Here is a 17,341-nt window from a genome sequence, read left to right on the forward strand (position 1 = left end):
GCGCAAAACATACAGGTACGTACGACAAAGTAAGGCAAGGTAGAGATCAGATGGCCAGCTCAGACCGTGTGAAGACGATGGTGGTTTTGCGGCTTTTGCATGTGCCGTGCAGCATGGACGCGCGGGCTTTTGGAGCGAAGTACGCCATACGCCCAGATGATGGCCTTGCGCATTGCGAACAGACTCTCAAGACTGAAGTCGCGGGGTCGACGCCATAACGTACCTGAGGTACGAAAGTAGCTACGGAGCAGCTGAAGCCTGAAGCTCAGGTTCGGATGGATGTCCACTTGCTGTTGGTAACTGCCAATGGACCCCGTCTCGTTGATTTCGTAAGAATACGGATACACTATGGAGTACAGACGGCACAGATCCGTCGAGACGGTCGTGGTGGTTCCAGGGGGAGATGACCGATCCAATCCAATCTGCACAAGGCAGACAAATGGTGTCCGTCACGGAGAATTAAGAGTAAAAATAGGAGGCGTTGGTCAATCGTGGTGTCTGGTCAAGAACTACTGATGCCACCAGGCTCAGAGCTGGATTAAGCGGCAGACGGCAAGTCTTATTTCTTAGCACTAAAATGGTCATATCTCTTCAATTTGGTGGCAATCAAACGCGCCAAAATGGATCAATTGGGGATATGCCGACTTTGGATCAATACGGATGGTAAACATTGATCGCCTTGATGAAGACGGAGACAACAGATGAGAAAATCTGGGCCCCCGCTCAAAGACTTGTATTTTTATTAGATTTTCATCTAGCTAACCTCGCCTCCCACGATACTCTTGCACCATCATCATTTTCGTCGTTGTTGGCCGCTCCCCGTGCCCGCCCTGTCAAGACTCAGTGCTGCGTTGCGCATTGCATAGTTGATTGACAGCCGAACCAAACTGGGCAGATCGACTTTCCCATACGAGCAATAGTCCACTTTGCATGGGCATGACGGTGATGCACTTTTCGCCTCCTTGGTTCCTTTTTTTCTTTCCTCTCGCCATCTTGCACGTCAGCCTCTTTCTGTTTTTTTTCCTTTTCGGATGCAGCCTGTCAAGTTCATTTCTGGTTGTCGACCGTGTCAACCCTGTGCAGGGACAGAAGGAGACAGAGTTTGGCGAGAGATCCGTGCGTTATACTACCAGATCCCGGGTCGGATACGAAAATATACCCCGTCTTACCATGGGCCGTCCACATCACGCGCGGTATTGGCCTGGTACTCTCGTCATTTTCCAGCAGTACATGACCCTGCGCGGGTTGTCCGTCAAGCTAAGGTACCTTATGCAGCAGCCAGCAGCCAGCACCGCAGCATATGTACGCACTACCACGCAGTACAGAGGTGCCTGTGCTGTGCATTGCATCTCCAATGGTTGCCCGTCACCAGTGACCATAACTCGAGTTACCTTGGTTCAACCCAAGGGTTACTTGACGGCGTGGCGTGCGTGGGTGGAAACCGCAAGGACTTGTTTATTGCCTTGCTTGTCAACGATTTGCCCCTCCAGTGCTAAGCCTACTTACTTTTTGCGAGGGGTCGCGCTGGGTGCCGGGTCATGTTCGTGGGTGAAGTTGGCAGCAATATCGGCACCCATAATTCATCACTGTGAGCAATTCATGGGGGATACCTCTTGTTTCCCGCGGTGGCCAGGTTCAACAACCCCGAATTGGTCTTCTTATTGGCACAGCATCCATCGCCTCGCAGAATTTCCCTCTCTGCTGCCATCGTCTGCTCGGAACCTCTTGCCAATATCCCACACACCTTAGACCGGGCCGTCTTGACTCTCGACACTTGTTCCTGCTCCTACGGGTATTGCTGCTCCTGCCTCCTGTTCTTCCATGCTGGGTTTGTATCCGTACCTTGGAAAGTACTCGACAAGTTGAGGTGATCCTGCCCCGCCAGGTAAGGTACCTTCCTCTGCAAGCCTTACTCTGCGTGTGATCATGTACCTGCGACTCAATCGCCTCCACCGGCCAGGGCTTTGGGCCACCGGATGGCAGGTTCGAATTTCCACGTCTGCCATTCTCAGCCAGTCGCACTGCTCTGGCAGGACCAGGGAACCCCCGAACCGGCCTCTTCCATAACCTCTTCCCTGCCGACCTGCCCCGCCGATGGACCCCCCGTTCGAGAGAAATGGGTATCCTTCTTCCCCCGGTCCAAAGTTCCTTCCTTCTTCCTTGAACCCAGCAAGTGGGTCCCTCCAAATGGAAGGAAACGGCCGTCTGGGTTCCCAACTTCCTTCCTCTCAGTCTCTCAGTGCCCTTTTTTTCGCTCTTCCTTTCTATACCCCGGCATGCAGCAAATCCCACTCACCCATCACCATCCCAATCCATCCACCATTCGTCGTGGTGTCCTGGATTGGGGTTGATCAAAATGAAGCCGTCGATACTTGGAAATCTGGAACACCGCTTCATAAAGTTCGGACACGCCAAAGCTCCTCCCTCCTCGTAGGGATCCCACCCCCTCTCCTTCTGTTGCACAAGACAAGGGATCCCACTACACTGCGACTTTATTCTTGTCAACGACGGCCATGACCAGCAGCCAAATGTCGACAAGTTTACCTCATTACGCCGATGACAAACACTGGCCATCCGAAAATCCAATCACCCATCGTCCACGAGACTATGGATACACTACGCTGAACTGCTTGGGCTGACCGCTGCCAACTTGGTTCGCGGCTCACCTTCTGCCACCATTCGCTTCGAAACGAAAACGCACAACCGCCTCGGCTCACGAAGCATCGTCGTCAGCGGAAGCGCTATGCAAACCGCCGTCGTCATTGGGTTACCCAGTCCCTCCATTTCGATTGGGTCTTCCCGTCCCTCCTCTGGATGCCATCCCTGATGGTTCCTGTCCGCCCAAGCACACACTCCGCTTATTGGAGGCCCTTCTCCCGCGCCTCCCTTCTCTAGTGATGATGGGCTTGCGATGGCTATGCTAAACAACCATTTCTTTCAGTGAAGCACTAGGCCGCAGACCGCAGAAGAGGGTGTCGAGCTCGTTGATACGCAGAATGCGATACACGCCGCATGTGCCTGCTTCGGCTTCCTCCTGTATCCGCACGGGTACGGATACACGCCGTAGAATCCAACAGGCAACCCCGAGGCAAGCATTCTCCGCCATGGGATAGCGACAGACGCTCATCTCGTTTCCCGTGTCGTTGGGACATTTGTTCTTCGTACTTTGGAAATACCGTCAAAATGGCACGATTGGCAGGGGGAACACCAGGGTCGACCGCCCGCTCTGTGCTATCAGCCACACGGCACGTGGCATGGAAGGGCCTAGGAGCCGAAGTATCCAAAGACAACCCCAATAGGACCCCTACGACCTACCCAGTCTGGTTCAAACCTTCTTCTGCCCGCTCACCCTAGGCCCAGGTATTCGTGCGTATATGGAGTACCTGAGTTGAACTCTGAAGTGAGCATTTCAATAGTAGATGGTTGTTGCTTGAAGTGGTCACTGCTTGACGGAGCAAACCCTGCCATTGAGAGTGAGACTAGGTATGTGGCCTGAGGTGGCATCAAAGGATCGCCCACTACCAAAACGTCCCCATCTTGGTACCCGCGATGCTTATCGAAGTAGCTCACGGACGACTCAGTAATCGGAACGCAATTCTACTCTGCCGCAATATTGATCCATCACCCGTTTCTCACGACGTCTCAAGCGAGTTGCTACATCGTTGCCAATACTCGAGGGGCACAGCGACACGTACTCCAAGGCAAATAGCTTCCCAGCCGACGCGGGCGAGATCACTCATCCATACACAGGATGCCGGTTGGTTGATAGTCACACCAATGGGCGAGACGCAGCGGCTTTCCAACGAGGACCAGGCTGTTTCCAGAAGCCAGGCTGGCGTGCCTAGAGCAATTGAAGCTAAGGCGCCGTTGCTGCACGAGTGGCGCTAGGTCTGCAGCGCCTCTACTGCGTACAGCCCAAGTCCCTATCTTGTTATCCTAGGGATCCACGATGCAGTTAGTATCAGGGAGCAAGATCGTTCCAATCGACTGGCTACACATACGGTTGGCGGAAGCGTTGGTGAAACGGGCAGCCGTTAGGCCAGACGGACTCTAACCAACCACTCTGCTGAAACCAACAGCCGACCAGCAGATGCATTCATTCGGTAATGTGCTCATCTGAAGACATTCGGGTCATTGCAGCGTTTTCTGCTTCGGCTACTGCGTCCTCATACTCATCCGCGAGCGTCCCGTCGGCATCTGTCAATACGGACCGAAAATGCTGCGTAACCGTCGGACAAGACGGTCTGCCGTAACATGACCGACGCACAATAAAGGGGACGCTTAATTAGCTCGTGGGGACGGATATGTGCATCAAATTCCCCGTCGACGAGGGGTCACCGCCCTGCCTTGCCCAGATTCTTGCTGCTGTAACCAGCCTGTGGGCCAATGTGGGGCCTCGCTGAGCCGACCCGAATCGCACGAAATACTCCTCGGCCGTCTATTTGATTACGCACGAAAGACAATACCTGCTGTTGTGCAATGGCAGCTTTGCTCAGCAGCTCAGGTCTCTGGCAGATACCAGCGCGCTCAGGAGGTATGTAGGTTCTGCTACAGCCTGCTCCATATAGCGGCACACAGATCATAGTGGAAGCACTCTTCATATCGAATTACCGGGGAGTCCCTCTTTGAAGTTACATCATTGGCAAGGCAGGGGGGGGGGGGGCGATTGTCCATCGCTGACTTTCCAACCGAAGCCTTTTGCTGGCAGAGTCTTCCTTGCATCGATAGGAGGATGATCCTGGTCCGGCTCATTGCACAAAACGGGGGCCAAATCGGAAATTGTCCAAAGACCAGAGAGGAGTAGCGACCGCCGCCAAATCTCCAAGCTAACAGCTCGCGACCACCATTCCAGAGTCCCGTCTCGCTGGCACGGCCCTGCCTTTGCAATTGATGAATCGCGAGAAGATACGGATCCAGCTAGCGACAACTTAGCTTGGTCAGGCGCAGCCACGCTCTATATTGCATCACGAGCTTTTGCATTACAGAGGCAAATGATGTCCAAAGATTGACGGCGTTGACGGCCTCGCTCCAGCTTGGCCAAAGCTCAACAAGATGCGCGGTGGCGGACGCCGTGATCGTTGGCCGGCGTCAAGTCGACCAGCACCCTGAGAAAGAAAATGGATACGTAACGATATCAAAGTTTTATTATGGTTCGCCGCCGGTCTTGCAGCGATACGGACATGCATCCCGATTTAGCCCACAGGACCGATCAGGAAGAAGGAAACTGCGCTCACAATGATCTCTCGACAAATGCGCTTTCTTCTTCTCTGCCACCGACTTGTCAACTGCATCGGTGGTGTGCTCATCCATCTCCTGGACAAGTTTCGATGCCCTGCCAGCTCAGCACATCACCATCGAGAACCAGATCGGGCCCCTGTCTTGCCGTGAAGCGACCGGGCGTGCCGCGAGACCCATTCGCCCGGATGCCCGACGTCCACTTTCAGGGCGTACAAACGGCTCGGCTGGTTTGTTCAAGCGTCCCGTCCAAGACTCCAGCCACGGTGCGTTTCGCTGGCGGGACGGTGCATTCGGGCCAGGGTGCAACCCCTGGTGTGTCTCACTCACGCAAAGGATTGAAGATATCCCCAGGTCTGGCGACGTGATTGCTCAGTCCAGTAACGATTGACGTGAGCTACGCGGCGAGTGCTCAGCCAGGTCCAATTTTTACCCCCCTGCGCCACGTGTGGCCTGGTTTAAAATGCCGTCTCTAGGCGTTTGGTGAAGGCATCGCTAGGAGGCCTACGGAGAATAGGCGATAGCCGCCCCAGGCCTGGCCCAGGTTTCGCCAAAAGGGCGGTGACAGCCGGGTATTGTAATCGTCGTTGAATGTTGCAGTTATTGAAGTGTGCGGTGACTGACTTTGCACCGTGTCAAACCTGCAGATCACAACCCAACTCAACCGAGCTACAGTTCCGACCCTTTCGTTGAAGACCGGCCTCGCACGGGCCCTCTCGGTAGGTGCGTGTGGCTGCGACCATGCGGCCCCAATGCAGATTGTCGACTACATTCAACTTCAGTCTCGAATCTGCCGGCTCAAGTCATGACAGCTTTGGTTGGACTGCCGGCTGTAGCAAAGTGCCTAGGCTACCTTTCCCAGACTCTTGCAGAACTGACTTGCGCATCTATTTACCCGCCAACAGTCTAGCAAGACATCGGCAATGCAAACAGACGCCTCTGCGGTGAGAGGTACCCCGGGATATGTGGCGTGCAGGAGAGATGATGGAAAAACTGGAGCTTGGATTGCCATGTTTTGGGACGGAGCCAAGACTGATTCACGTCTCACCATTCCTGCGGCTCGTCTCCGCGCTGCAAGCCCCCCGAACATGCTTCGCGAACGCCAGTCAACTTCTAGAGCTTATCAGACATTCGGGTCGACATGGAAAGGGAATAAAGACATCTCATCGGAGACATCAGACGGTCCAGAACGCGCTAGCGTCGGGCTCGAAAAAAGCCAGCCCGATCCTGAGATGTGAATTACCAACATGCTTGCTACACATCATCGGGTCGTTCTCACAAGGACAGATTCTATGAAGGAGGTTTCAATAGCTGGCCAGGCGGACCAGGCATCCTCAACCGCGGTCTTGGAAATTCTGCTCAGCGTCAGTGCCATCCTCAAACACTCATGCCCAAGGTGGACAGGCCGGGGTTGGCTCGTATTGCCAGTTGCTGGCTTCACGACGTGTGACGACGTCGGCCGATGGCGTTCACAACGTTGCCTCAAACACGAGAAGCTCATGTGGCTAGTCGAATAGCTCACTGACCTGAACGGCGCAACGTGGTCTGTATGGTCGTTGGCAGACTGTCAAGCGACAAGCTATCCAACTACTGCCGCCTCGTCACCGGTCCGTCGTTGACGGGGCGTGCGTTGGTGATGTCGATCGCCAGCCTACTACGGACAGGTCCGGAGCATCTGCCGATATAGTTCTAGAAGAACGCCGACTACCGCTCTAGCGTTGTCTTGTCCGCAGCCACTTGTCCTCATCAACGGCTCGCGACCTCAATTAACATTTTGCCTAGTCTACACGTGGTTTCTCGTGCTTCCACTACCGTTGAGTCAGTCTTGCGTCTTCCGCTGCGGGTGTCGATCAAACGGGTACTTGAGCGCTCTTCATGCTGTGTTCTGTTCATTCACAAGTCGGATCCGAAAAGGCTCAACCCGCAGAATCTATCAGAGACCAGTGCAGAAATGGGATGAAGCGGGTCCCATGCAACCACAGCGTGCAATTGTCCGTGGAACAAGTCTTGTTGGCTGACTCGGCCATCCACACCACAATGGCCAAGCTTATCGGAAAAGCCGAGCGACCACAAGACGTATCCTGCTCGTCCGTTTGAGGAAGGCAGATGCAGTATATTGCCAACAAAGTAAGTTGGCAAACGGGGTGACGCGGTGGCTTCTCGAGACGGACAGCTTCGAATGAGAAGACGGCACACAGCGGGATTCCGGGAGCGATTCGGCGGCATTGTGTGGGATCGACCTCAAGCCGATCTCCGTCCAACCTGGAGGATCATCACACTCCGACTTGGGGGTGGTGAGAAGCGGCCTCGGGTCTGCAGAGACGGCTTCATCTTCTGCGACCTGCCTTGGTCGGATGATGGCGAGTGGGCGGCGAAACAAGTTGTCCATTCCAAATCGACGACTCGGCCAGGGCTCATGCAGTCCAGCGTTGGGTCTTGATCGCGTCCCACACGATTGGAGTGTTTCACACTTATTTTCAAACATGTCCAAGACGGCCCATCCTGGTGTCGGGGAAACCACTCCTCAGACCAATCCCCCAGCGCAGATCCATCATCCGCGCCGAGGTTCTGCCTTAATACGCTTCCGTTGGCCCAGGGCCGTCTCATTCAAGGGCGGGGTACGCAAGTATGTACGCAAGTATGCTCGATGGTTGAGGCATCCCATATTGTTGCGCGCGTTTGGGAGATCCGCTGTGTCAGGCAGCTCAATGATGGCGCCTCTTGGATCAGACGACATGCTGATCAGGTAACCTTGTCGCACAGACGAGCGGGCTGCTTCTGGACGGCAGCGCAGCCCGCTATACGGGTTCTGTCAAAGTTGTCAAACTCAAAGCTCACAGACACGAGCAGGGCGCCACAAGCGGCGAATCCTCTTATCGCGGCGGCCAATTCATTCCCACATGGGACGGATACAGAAGGTGAAGAAGGAATTTTTGTTTCAAAAGTCTGTGCCCTCTCACTCACTCCCGTTCACAGTACAGGGCAACAGACCGATGTCACCGTACGTACCGGATGCATGCGAAAAGAGAAGAGAAAACGAGGGGCAGCAAGCGGCGTCGACCCTCGGAAGCGTTTGGATGGGTGTTATCAGAGGACCATTAAGACCCAGTCCTGTTGCAACAACCTCCCCCGCCTGCCGCAGAGAGCGTCTCCACTCACTGAACGCCGTGACCCGGCTTCGGCGTAGAGGTCTCTTTCTCTCTAACACTCTGGTGGGTGGTCAGGGTCCGCAAGGTCTGTCGCATTGGGGTTGCCGTCGTAGACTCGCGGCTCCCCGGCTTTAGATCACCAGAAAACGCTGATCTACGGTTCTCGGTACGTTCTACTATCGCAGGATGGGCAAGAGGGCCAAAGTCCAGGACTCCAGACGTTTCCTATAGAGCCCCTCTGGGCGTCTGGGGATGGCAAGCGCGCTTGTCTCGCATGACGAGACACACGTTCAGCATGCGGTGTCCTTGATTTCTTGGTTCTCACGGGGCGAGGGAGGGTCGTCACGAGCCCACCTTGCTCCGCTCTGGAAGTCATGTTGGCGGTGGTGCGGTTCCTGCAGCATCATGACTCTCCTTTCTCAGACTGGACTGTGTGGGAGGGCCCGGATTTGTGTGAGCGCCGAAGTGAGAACATGCGTCGGCCCATTCCGCAATGCTTAAAGTAAGGCGGTGTGGGCCAGTTATTCCTGTACAGCCAATCATACGGGCCGTCGGACAGAAGGCCGCGCGTGCAACAAGACTTGAGCTCTTACACAACTATGCCTTTCATCCAATAGGACCGCTGGCGCAACGGTAGCGCGTTCGACTCCAGCAGTGGCTCATCGAAAGGTTATCCGTTCAAATCGGGTGTGGTTCAATGCCCCGCATTCTTTTTGTGATTCTTGTCATTTTTAGTGATGTTTGTTCCTTTTAAATTGCATTGCAGTGAGTTGTAGATGAATCTCACGATGTTTGAGAGATATGGGGTGTGATAAAGAGAGATGAGGAAGGTGCAGGTGAAAGTGTAATCTAGTTCCTTCTTTTCCACGCAGACCCCACCTTTGTCATGAATGAGAAAGAGACTACTTGTCTGCCTATATCATTCATGAGCATGTGATGGGATTTAATTAGAATGATATTTACTTGAAGAGGTTTGTCAAGGACTAAGCTGCCGTGGACATGACGCCCAGACCCAACTCGCTCTTTTCTCGTCTTCTTCCTGCATAGATATCAGCTGTCCTCAATAGACTCCGGAATCGTGTCACCAACACGAAGCGGGCAGAGTGCCTGACCTCAAGCAAGAACTCTTGCTAGACGTAAATGAACAGTTTGATACTACTGTATGAGCCTAGATGGCATGTTCCATTAGAGGATATCTGTTGACAGCCATATGTCCTTCACACGCCATAACCTTCCCTAAAGCAGGACGTCGCAGCATCTGCATTAAGATTGGCGAGCCTCAACAATGGTCAAGAACAAAGACAGGTACCGTATAGGAGTAATCTACTCTCAAGATGGAAGCCCCTGGCATCTTCAAGGTCTTCTCATGCACCTTCTCTCAGATTCGGTGAAGAATGCTTACTCGCTTTCCCGCCCTTGGTGGTCGACTTGGTCTAGATGAGAGAGGCTTAGGTGAGGGAGGGCGAGATTCCAAAGCCGATGGCACAGTTTCCAGCTTTCAATTTCTAAGGGGCATTTGTGTGATAAATTGTTTGCCATGAAAAATGAAGTCGACTTTCTTGGAAGGAAGGAAGCTGAGAGTCGCTCCTGCCTTTTTGTGAGCCACCATAGACCTGCCCTCCTACTTTTGCACCTTTCACCTTTCACCTTTTTTCCAAATTTTCACCTCCCAGGAAGACATTTACACAAAGCAACAACTTCTTCCTCTCACTCCAATCGTCAATCCCACTCCTCTGCCCTGATTTGATCACATCGACGCCCCCAATGCAATTGCCTCCGTCACCTTGGCGACTGTAACTGCAGATACCACTTGGAAGGCTGCTACTTCTAGGCCAGGTAAGTCGGTCCTTCTCTACACACTTACGGCAGCTTTCTATTTCTGAGAAGATCGCTAAGTCTTTTTTTCAGATCGCAACGATGTCCTCCGACAGCGAGCACCCCGACGATGCTGGCTATGGTGACGAGACGAAGTCGAGCGTCTCTTGTGGCACATGCAAGAAACCGGGCCACAAGTTGGCAGATTGTTATTACTTGAGCTACGGAGTCCTCAGACATGGTTCTGTCAAGGGTTGCCCAATGTGCAACACTGTCAAACATTGCTACGATGACTGCAAGCTACTCCCTGCGGGTGGTGACGAGCTGCTTCAACACCATATGGAATGGCTCGTTCGGCGGCGCCGCAATATGCCTCTAATACACACGGCCGTAGACATCTGGATACTTGTTTTGGGGTTTCCAGATGATGGATACGGATATCCGTGGTCCCGTTCATTCACCAAAAGTCTGAACAAGAAACCACATTTGTTGCCAGGCTCACGCGATTTTCGTGAAATCGCCGAGATTGGTAGATATTATGACAAGGCAACGGAATCCCTTGCCGAAATTACGCGCCGCATCAATTTTACTGTTCCCGACTGGCCTAATGATGGATTTGACGCAAGAAACCTGGTGGGCCAGGCATATACACCTGCGTCCGACATACGTGAGAACGATCAGAAGCACAATGCCGAGTACACCTTGGCATTCGAAACGATTATGAGGCAGAGGAACGAAGGAAACTACAACGATGAGCGGACGCTAAGGAGGCTGAAAGTGCTCAGGGCCGGAGCTACATATCCAGCGGCCTTTGCGAAGGAAAGTAGCGCATGGGCTAGAGTATTCGGCAACTTCCTTCTCCACGACAAGCCTGGCGGTGTGGATGATGTAACTTTTCTCAGGGAACTCAGAGATCAAGCAGCAAGTCGGGCAGCAGGTCAATCTCGGTCTCAGCCGCCACAAGATCAGGCACTCAAAGATGAACCACAGAAGAAAGAGCCACCGCCCAGTACGCCCAAGACACTTAAGCGACAGCCAAAACCCAAGCGAGATTCACCACCAGACAGCGACATAAGTCTGCTTACTTCTCCGGAGTCTCGCGCTGAGGAGATGGTGACAATTCCTGCACGGCAGCCTACTCAGGGATCACAAACGAAGCGAGCGTCACCAAAACACAAGCGTCCGGCAGCCACCCCAGAGCCTCGAACCAATGAAAGATTTCCGACATCTTCATTAACACCTCTCAGAGTTCGCCAGCGAATTTGGGCGACGCTGTGCCCGGACAGGCAGTGCGTCGGTGGATACCCCTTTGAGGTTCCCATACCTCCGATTGCTCAACTCAAGGCTCATGTAATTGACGATCTGGGGGAGGACAACAACTCGAATGAAGATCCGGACAAGCGACTTCCTCTGGCAAACTACATCCACCCACATGTCACCATCAGCCTCACCCAGCGAGAGCGACCCGACGGCGAGCCTGTTCATACGCTGGTACTTGGCCTGACTAAGGCGACGTCCATGCTGCGCTTCTCCCGGCTTGGACTCCTCCAGGCCTACGACATGGCCGTCTGCTGGGCGTCCAAGGTCGATAGAGACGGCGTCAGCTTCTCTCTTCGAAGCGCTTTTGACGGCTGCAACGCGGTGACGGAGGGTTTTGCGGGGGACAAAATGCGCATCGAGGAGATGGCTGAGCTGGAGAAGCAGATTGAGAGACTGGCGCCCCGGCGTTCGCAATTTGACATGGTGGTGGAGCGCATCAAGGACTGGATGGAGAGGAGCGGACACAAGACTCAGTATACGTCCCGAGAGGCTTGGAGCGATACTCTTCGCAAGTGGTGGAAAGATGAACATGATGATGTGGGCGGGCTGAATCGAGAGGAACTGAAGGATGCTTGTCTACAGGCCATAGAGGCCAAGATGAAGGAATGGGAGAAGGAGAAGAAGCGAGCCATCGAGGAGCCCGATTCTGACCTGGAGATTATTGAGTCCCCTCCCAAGAAGAAGGCTCGGTCGCGTTGATGTATATGCACAATATCATGGTGCGTAATTACAGATCAATACCAAGTACCGTACACCAGATCCCTTGTCCAATAAGTCATATCAGTGTACACTCTCCTAGACCCCTTGCTTGGCCTTCTGAATCGGCTCCCCGATGTCTTCCACCGCATCCTTCTGCTTCCTACGATCCCTCCTGACCAAGAACCAAATCGTACCAGTAATGAAGAACTGCACCACCATCGTCGCCACAACACTCCTAAACCCACGCCGAAAGTGCGGCGCCTCAACAGCAGGAAACTGCAGCAGCTGCGCCCAGGCAACAATGGCCTGCCCAATGGCATTCATCGACGCCGTCACGATGGCGCGCTCCTCGGCATCCCCGGCCATGGTAATTGTAGCCCACGCCATCGTCAGCGAGGGGATCGCGCCCTCGAACCCGTTGAGCATGAACGCCGCCAGACGACCGCGCTCGCCGACGTCCCACGCAACGAGTAGGATGACGCCAATCAGCGATGGAACGGTGGCAGCGACAGATAACCCAGCGAACCAGCCCGTGCGATCGGCCACGGCGCCCGCGGCAAAGGCTGAGACGACGGAGATGGCGGTCGCGACGGTTGGCAGGGTGTTGATCCGCGTCACGGAGTATGTCGCGGGGAAGGCCTTGAGGTAGAGGGAAAACGGGGACCCGCTGGGCTGCAGGTTCTCGTTCATGATGGTCCACTGCGCGACGAAGAGGTACCAATGCCAGCGGCGGAACACGCGCGCGAAAATGTCCCGCGAGACCTTGAGCCGCGGCGGCGCCGTCAGGCCCCGGAGGCGGTCGCACGCGAGGGCGTAGAGGCGCGGCGGGAGCAGCCTCGGCCTCGACCGCGCGGGGACGTCCGGGAAGACGAAGAAGCCGACGAGGGCGATGGGGACGGTGATGACGGCGTCGACGACGAAGAGCCAGCGCCAGCCGGCGAGGCCGCGGGCGCCGTGGAGGTTGGTGTAGGCGGCGGCCTGGAGGTAGCCGGCGAACATTGTGCCGAGGGGCGCGGCGACGTAGAAGAGGGCGACGCGGCGGCCGATCTCGGCTGGCTTGTACCAGGACCCGATGACGTAGATGATGCCTGTGAAGGAGGAGGACTCGAAGAGGCCGGTGAAGAAGCGCATGGCGTAGACTGTCTGCACGTTGCGCGCCCAGGCGAGGCCGAGGGTGGAGAGGCCCCAGCCGATCTCGAGGACGGGGAGGACGATATTGATGGGGAAGCGGGTCAGGTAGTAGCAGGCGGGGATCATGGAGGTGCAGTACGAGGACCAGAAGACGATGGTCATGTAGTTGAGCTCGTTTCCTTGGAGGTTGAGGTCCTCCTTCATGCCGCTGTGAACTTGTTAGTCTGGGTTATCGAGAGGGGGGCGCGATGCGGAGTGAAGAGCTTACCTGACATAGGCATTGGTCAGGGAGGACTGGTCGAGGTACTTTGTGAAGAAGCAGAGACAGCCAAAGACGAGGATCAACAGGTCCAGACGGAGGACGAGTCTTTTTTCTTCGCTGGGCGTGTCTTTGGAGTACCAACGGATCGCCGTCATGAAGCGAATCCACGGGCTGTCGCGGGATGTATCCTGGCTTTCATCGTGAGTGTCGGCTGGGTCCGTGGCGGCCACGGGAGGTGACTTTTCCTCGAGTGAAGCCATCGCCATTGTTTTGAGCGCAGACTAGGGAGGGCAGTTCATCAGATCCGAGCCCATCACAAAAAAAGAAAAAACGCTTCTTATGGCCGACGGCCTGAGCCTGCTGCGAGGTCGCAGAGTCGTCGGCACTCGCAGTATGGCCGATCGCATCAATCCCGGCAATAAACGACTTGTCTGCCCGTTTCGGCCAACATCCGCGCCGTTGGTTGGGTTGCGACAATGGCGCAATGGTAGCCCACTATGGCACATGGTCCAATCCCAGGTGTCCTCCTCCTCTGCAATGCTACCGTCTCTGCAGCTTTCCTAATGGCCATGCTCTGGAAAGTATGGTGGAGTTATGATAAGATCCTTTACAAAGAACCCTGATAATCGATGTGACCAGGCTAAGCTTTTGTGGCGTCTGGACCGATGGCCAAAGTGGAGACACCGGTGCTGTGAGCGCCGTTATTCGGAGCCGGATCCCGAGACCTAGAGCCGATTGATCAACTTCACTTGGACAGACATGCAGCAATAGACTCCGCTTGGTGAACCGCAAACCCAAAAACTTTTGTGTATCATCCGTTGCCCCCGGGGCATATCCCTAGACATCCATCAATTAAGCAGCACCTTTCCACACCCCCCCTCGCTACAGCATCCTAAACCAAAAACCCCCTGCGCGCCTTCACCGGCGCCCTACCGCGGGCCAGCAACGCCTTCTTGGCATTCACAGAATACTTCTGCGCCTTGGGCGCCAGCCTCTCGTCCTCCTTCTTGACGGTCCGGAACACGGTCGTGCCGACGACCTCGTCCCTGGGCGCGCGGGCCTCGCGCAGGAGTTGGGCCTCCGCCGTCTCGAGCTTCCGTGCCTTGCGGGGCTTGCGATCCCCCGCCCCGTCCTCAGTCTCGCCGTCGTCCTCCGAGTCGGACTCGAGGAACTCGGCCGGGAGCTCCGAAGGGAGATCCAGCCTCTTCCGGCGTCCTGTGGTGGTGGCTTCCCGCGCCGCAGTCTCCGTCTTTTCCTCGCTCTCCTCCTCCTCGTTACTCGACTTCTTCGCCGGTGCCACGTCCTCTTGAGCCTTGCGCGCCGCGGCCTGTTCCTGGAGCCTGGCGTTGCGCTCTTGGCGCTTGCGCTTCTGGTTGGCTTGTTGTCTGCACTTTGGGTTAGAATCACTGAAAGGCAAATCACGCAAGATGGCAAAACGCACTCTGCAATGGCCTTGTTGGCAGCCTGCGCAGACTTCTTGGCCTGCACGGCAGCCTTGGACGTAGAAACTGCCTCAGGCGCCGCATCCGAGTCGGAATCGTCGTCGTCGCCTCCCTCGGCAACGAGCGCCGTCTTGGACTCCGCCGCAAGCTGTTCCGCAGCCTCGTGCGCTTCATCGCCAATCGACTCGGGCGAGGCATCAGAATCCCCAATCTCATCAGCGTCCGTCCTGGGAGCCGGCTGCTCGGCGCCTGTGATGATCTGCTTCTCCTTGACGTCCTGCGCGCCCGCAGCCGCGCCGGCTTCCGATTTCAGCTCCACGACAAAGGAGGCCCTCTTTTTTGATGATGACGATCGGCTGGTCTCATCCTTTCTGCTGGCAGCCGTCTTGCCCTCCTTTGCCCGCACCGGGAGCTTCTGCTTCTTGGTGGTCGCAGCTGCGGCGGGCGCCTCGGCGGCTGTGCGCTTCCCGTTTCGTGTGGTGACCATTGTGAATCTGAACCCTTGAATCTGTCGAGGGTGGGTTGCTCGTGGTGAGCGGCCGGCTGTGAATCCGCTGTTGAATATAGCACTTGATGAGTCGCTTGTTACACAGACGATTTCGTTCGCAGCCAATGTGATTCAAGATATCCTCCTTCAAGAATGCAAATAGTTGTAGGTGAGTCGGGATGAGAACTTTTGTCAGTGAGGTGGTGAGTGAAGACAGAAATGTCGATGAAATGTCGTCGCGGAAAGGTGTAGTCGCAACTTTTTTTTTTCGAGGTGGAGACTGCCGTCAAGCAGATGGGATTCGATTGGTTGGTCGCCTTAGCCCCACTTCACTGGCGCGGACCTCACTCGAGCTTCCCCGGAGCTTCACTCCCACCTTCTCACTCATCATCGCCAGCTTTAATTCACGACGTCGCAAAGTGTCTCCAAAAAGAGACTGAAGGCGACTGTTCAGCTCGTAAAATACATTAAAGTTGTACTGATAGACTTCAAAACGTGCATTGGGTCGCACCTCGACAACCGATAAATCACCGGCGATCGCGCCACATCTCATCTCATCTCATACTCACCACCCCAACACCATCACCAACATGTTCCGCCTCGCGACAGCTCCCACCCGCACCAGCGGCGTCAGAAGGCATCTCCTAGCCTGCATCCCCACGCCGCCGTCATTACCATGTGCCCCTGCAGCACCGTCACCACCACCACCGACAACGATGCCGACAACGACAACGAGGACGCTAAAGACAAAGAGCAAACTCCGGCCCCTTCCGGGCCTCAAAAAGTCGAGCGCCAGAGAGGAGAAGCCAAAGCCTCGAGACGTCGTCTTCGAACCCCGGTCTCTCACCGAGTTCAAGATTCTGCTCCGCGAGCTCGCCTACATGAGCGTCACGGCGGAACGGGCCCACGACGTCTACATGAAGTACATGAAAGCCCTCGCCCGGCCCGATAAACCACAAGACTGGCAAAAGGCGTTCGTCAAAGGTTAACACACCCGCCCCCTCCCCCTTTCCGTGCTGACCACTTCACGCACCAATGCTAACGAAACCCCGCAGAAAACAACATCACGGCGGGCGAACTCCACGAGACCGCCGGCCTCCTCTACTTCACAAACACCAGCTCCGAGTCCGAACTCATCCTGCAGTTCAACATGATGGAGACGGCCGCCGGCCTCGGCTACGACCCGGCCGCCCTGACCCTCGGCCGCCACCTCTACAGGGCCGAGGGCAAGAAAAACTACTACGACTGGGACAACCCGCGCTGGCACCACACCCGCACGCGGTGCCTGGCCCTCATCGCAGAGGGCCGCGACGCGAACGCCATGGTCCTCGCCGGCCTCCGCCACCTCAACCGCGAGACGGAGCGCGACAACTACCTCGCCCTCGAGGCCTTCACGCAGGCCCTCGCGCTCGGCAAGGACGCCGCCTACTTTGACTGGATGTGCTCCGCGCTCGAGGGCCAGGGCGACGCGTACCTGCGGCTCGGCGAGAAGGACAAAGCCAAGGACACCTTTTTCCACCTGGGAAAGCTGGGCTACGCGCGGGGGTGGTCGCGCCTGGCTGACTTGTACCCGGACGACAAGGGGACAATGGGATGGCTGTTCAAGGCGGCCGGGGCGGGCCTCCCCGGTTCGTACCAGAAACTGGTGGACCATTGCGAGAAATGGCGCAAGTTTTGCGCCCCGGACGAGAAGTGGGCAGCCTACTGGGAGCGACACGCTTCGGAGTGGACGCGGATTCTAAAGGCTTCTATCGCCAGAAAGAAGTTGAATAAATCCAAGTAGGTAGTTCACGGGATGACG

The 17,341-nt window shown here is 55.6% G+C and overlaps 6 protein-coding genes across 6 annotated transcripts; 4 read left to right on the top strand and 2 right to left on the bottom strand.

The window, feature by feature from the left end:
- Nucleotides 1-5,327: 5,327 nt before the first annotated feature.
- CCOS01_15295 (uncharacterized protein) lies at nt 5,328-6,044 on the top strand (the record flags this gene model as incomplete). Its single annotated transcript, XM_060463436.1, has 2 exons — nt 5,328-5,550; nt 5,869-6,044. The coding sequence occupies 2 exons, from the start codon at nt 5,328-5,330 to the stop codon at nt 6,042-6,044; spliced, it is 399 nt and encodes a 132-aa protein (XP_060306039.1).
- A 1,674-nt stretch (nt 6,045-7,718) lies between these two features.
- CCOS01_15296 (uncharacterized protein) lies at nt 7,719-8,519 on the top strand (the record flags this gene model as incomplete). Its single annotated transcript, XM_060463437.1, has 4 exons — nt 7,719-7,935; nt 7,999-8,035; nt 8,086-8,153; nt 8,212-8,519. 4 exons carry the CDS (start codon nt 7,719-7,721, stop codon nt 8,517-8,519), a joined length of 630 nt encoding a protein of 209 aa, XP_060306040.1.
- Nucleotides 8,520-10,301: 1,782 nt separating this feature from the next.
- Nucleotides 10,302-12,218, top strand: CCOS01_15297 (uncharacterized protein; the record flags this gene model as incomplete). Its single annotated transcript, XM_060463438.1, has 1 exon — nt 10,302-12,218. The coding sequence occupies one exon, from the start codon at nt 10,302-10,304 to the stop codon at nt 12,216-12,218; it is 1,917 nt and encodes a 638-aa protein (XP_060306041.1).
- Nucleotides 12,219-12,314: 96 nt separating this feature from the next.
- CCOS01_15298 (major facilitator superfamily transporter) lies at nt 12,315-13,877 on the bottom strand (the record flags this gene model as incomplete). Its single annotated transcript, XM_060463439.1, has 2 exons — nt 12,315-13,557; nt 13,618-13,877. 2 exons carry the CDS (start codon nt 13,875-13,877, stop codon nt 12,315-12,317), a joined length of 1,503 nt encoding a protein of 500 aa, XP_060306042.1.
- Nucleotides 13,878-14,503: 626 nt separating this feature from the next.
- Nucleotides 14,504-15,540, bottom strand: CCOS01_15299 (uncharacterized protein; the record flags this gene model as incomplete). Its single annotated transcript, XM_060463440.1, has 2 exons — nt 14,504-14,996; nt 15,053-15,540. 2 exons carry the CDS (start codon nt 15,538-15,540, stop codon nt 14,504-14,506), a joined length of 981 nt encoding a protein of 326 aa, XP_060306043.1.
- A 590-nt stretch (nt 15,541-16,130) lies between these two features.
- On the top strand, nt 16,131-17,323 carry CCOS01_15300 (uncharacterized protein; the record flags this gene model as incomplete). Its single annotated transcript, XM_060463441.1, has 2 exons — nt 16,131-16,524; nt 16,596-17,323. 2 exons carry the CDS (start codon nt 16,131-16,133, stop codon nt 17,321-17,323), a joined length of 1,122 nt encoding a protein of 373 aa, XP_060306044.1.
- Nucleotides 17,324-17,341: the final 18 nt, after the last annotated feature.

The sequence above is a fragment of the Colletotrichum costaricense genome (genome assembly GCF_030867565.1).
Source record: "Colletotrichum costaricense strain IMI 309622 chromosome Unknown Scaffold_23.1, whole genome shotgun sequence".
Classification (NCBI taxonomy): Eukaryota; Fungi; Ascomycota; class Sordariomycetes; order Glomerellales; family Glomerellaceae; genus Colletotrichum; species Colletotrichum costaricense.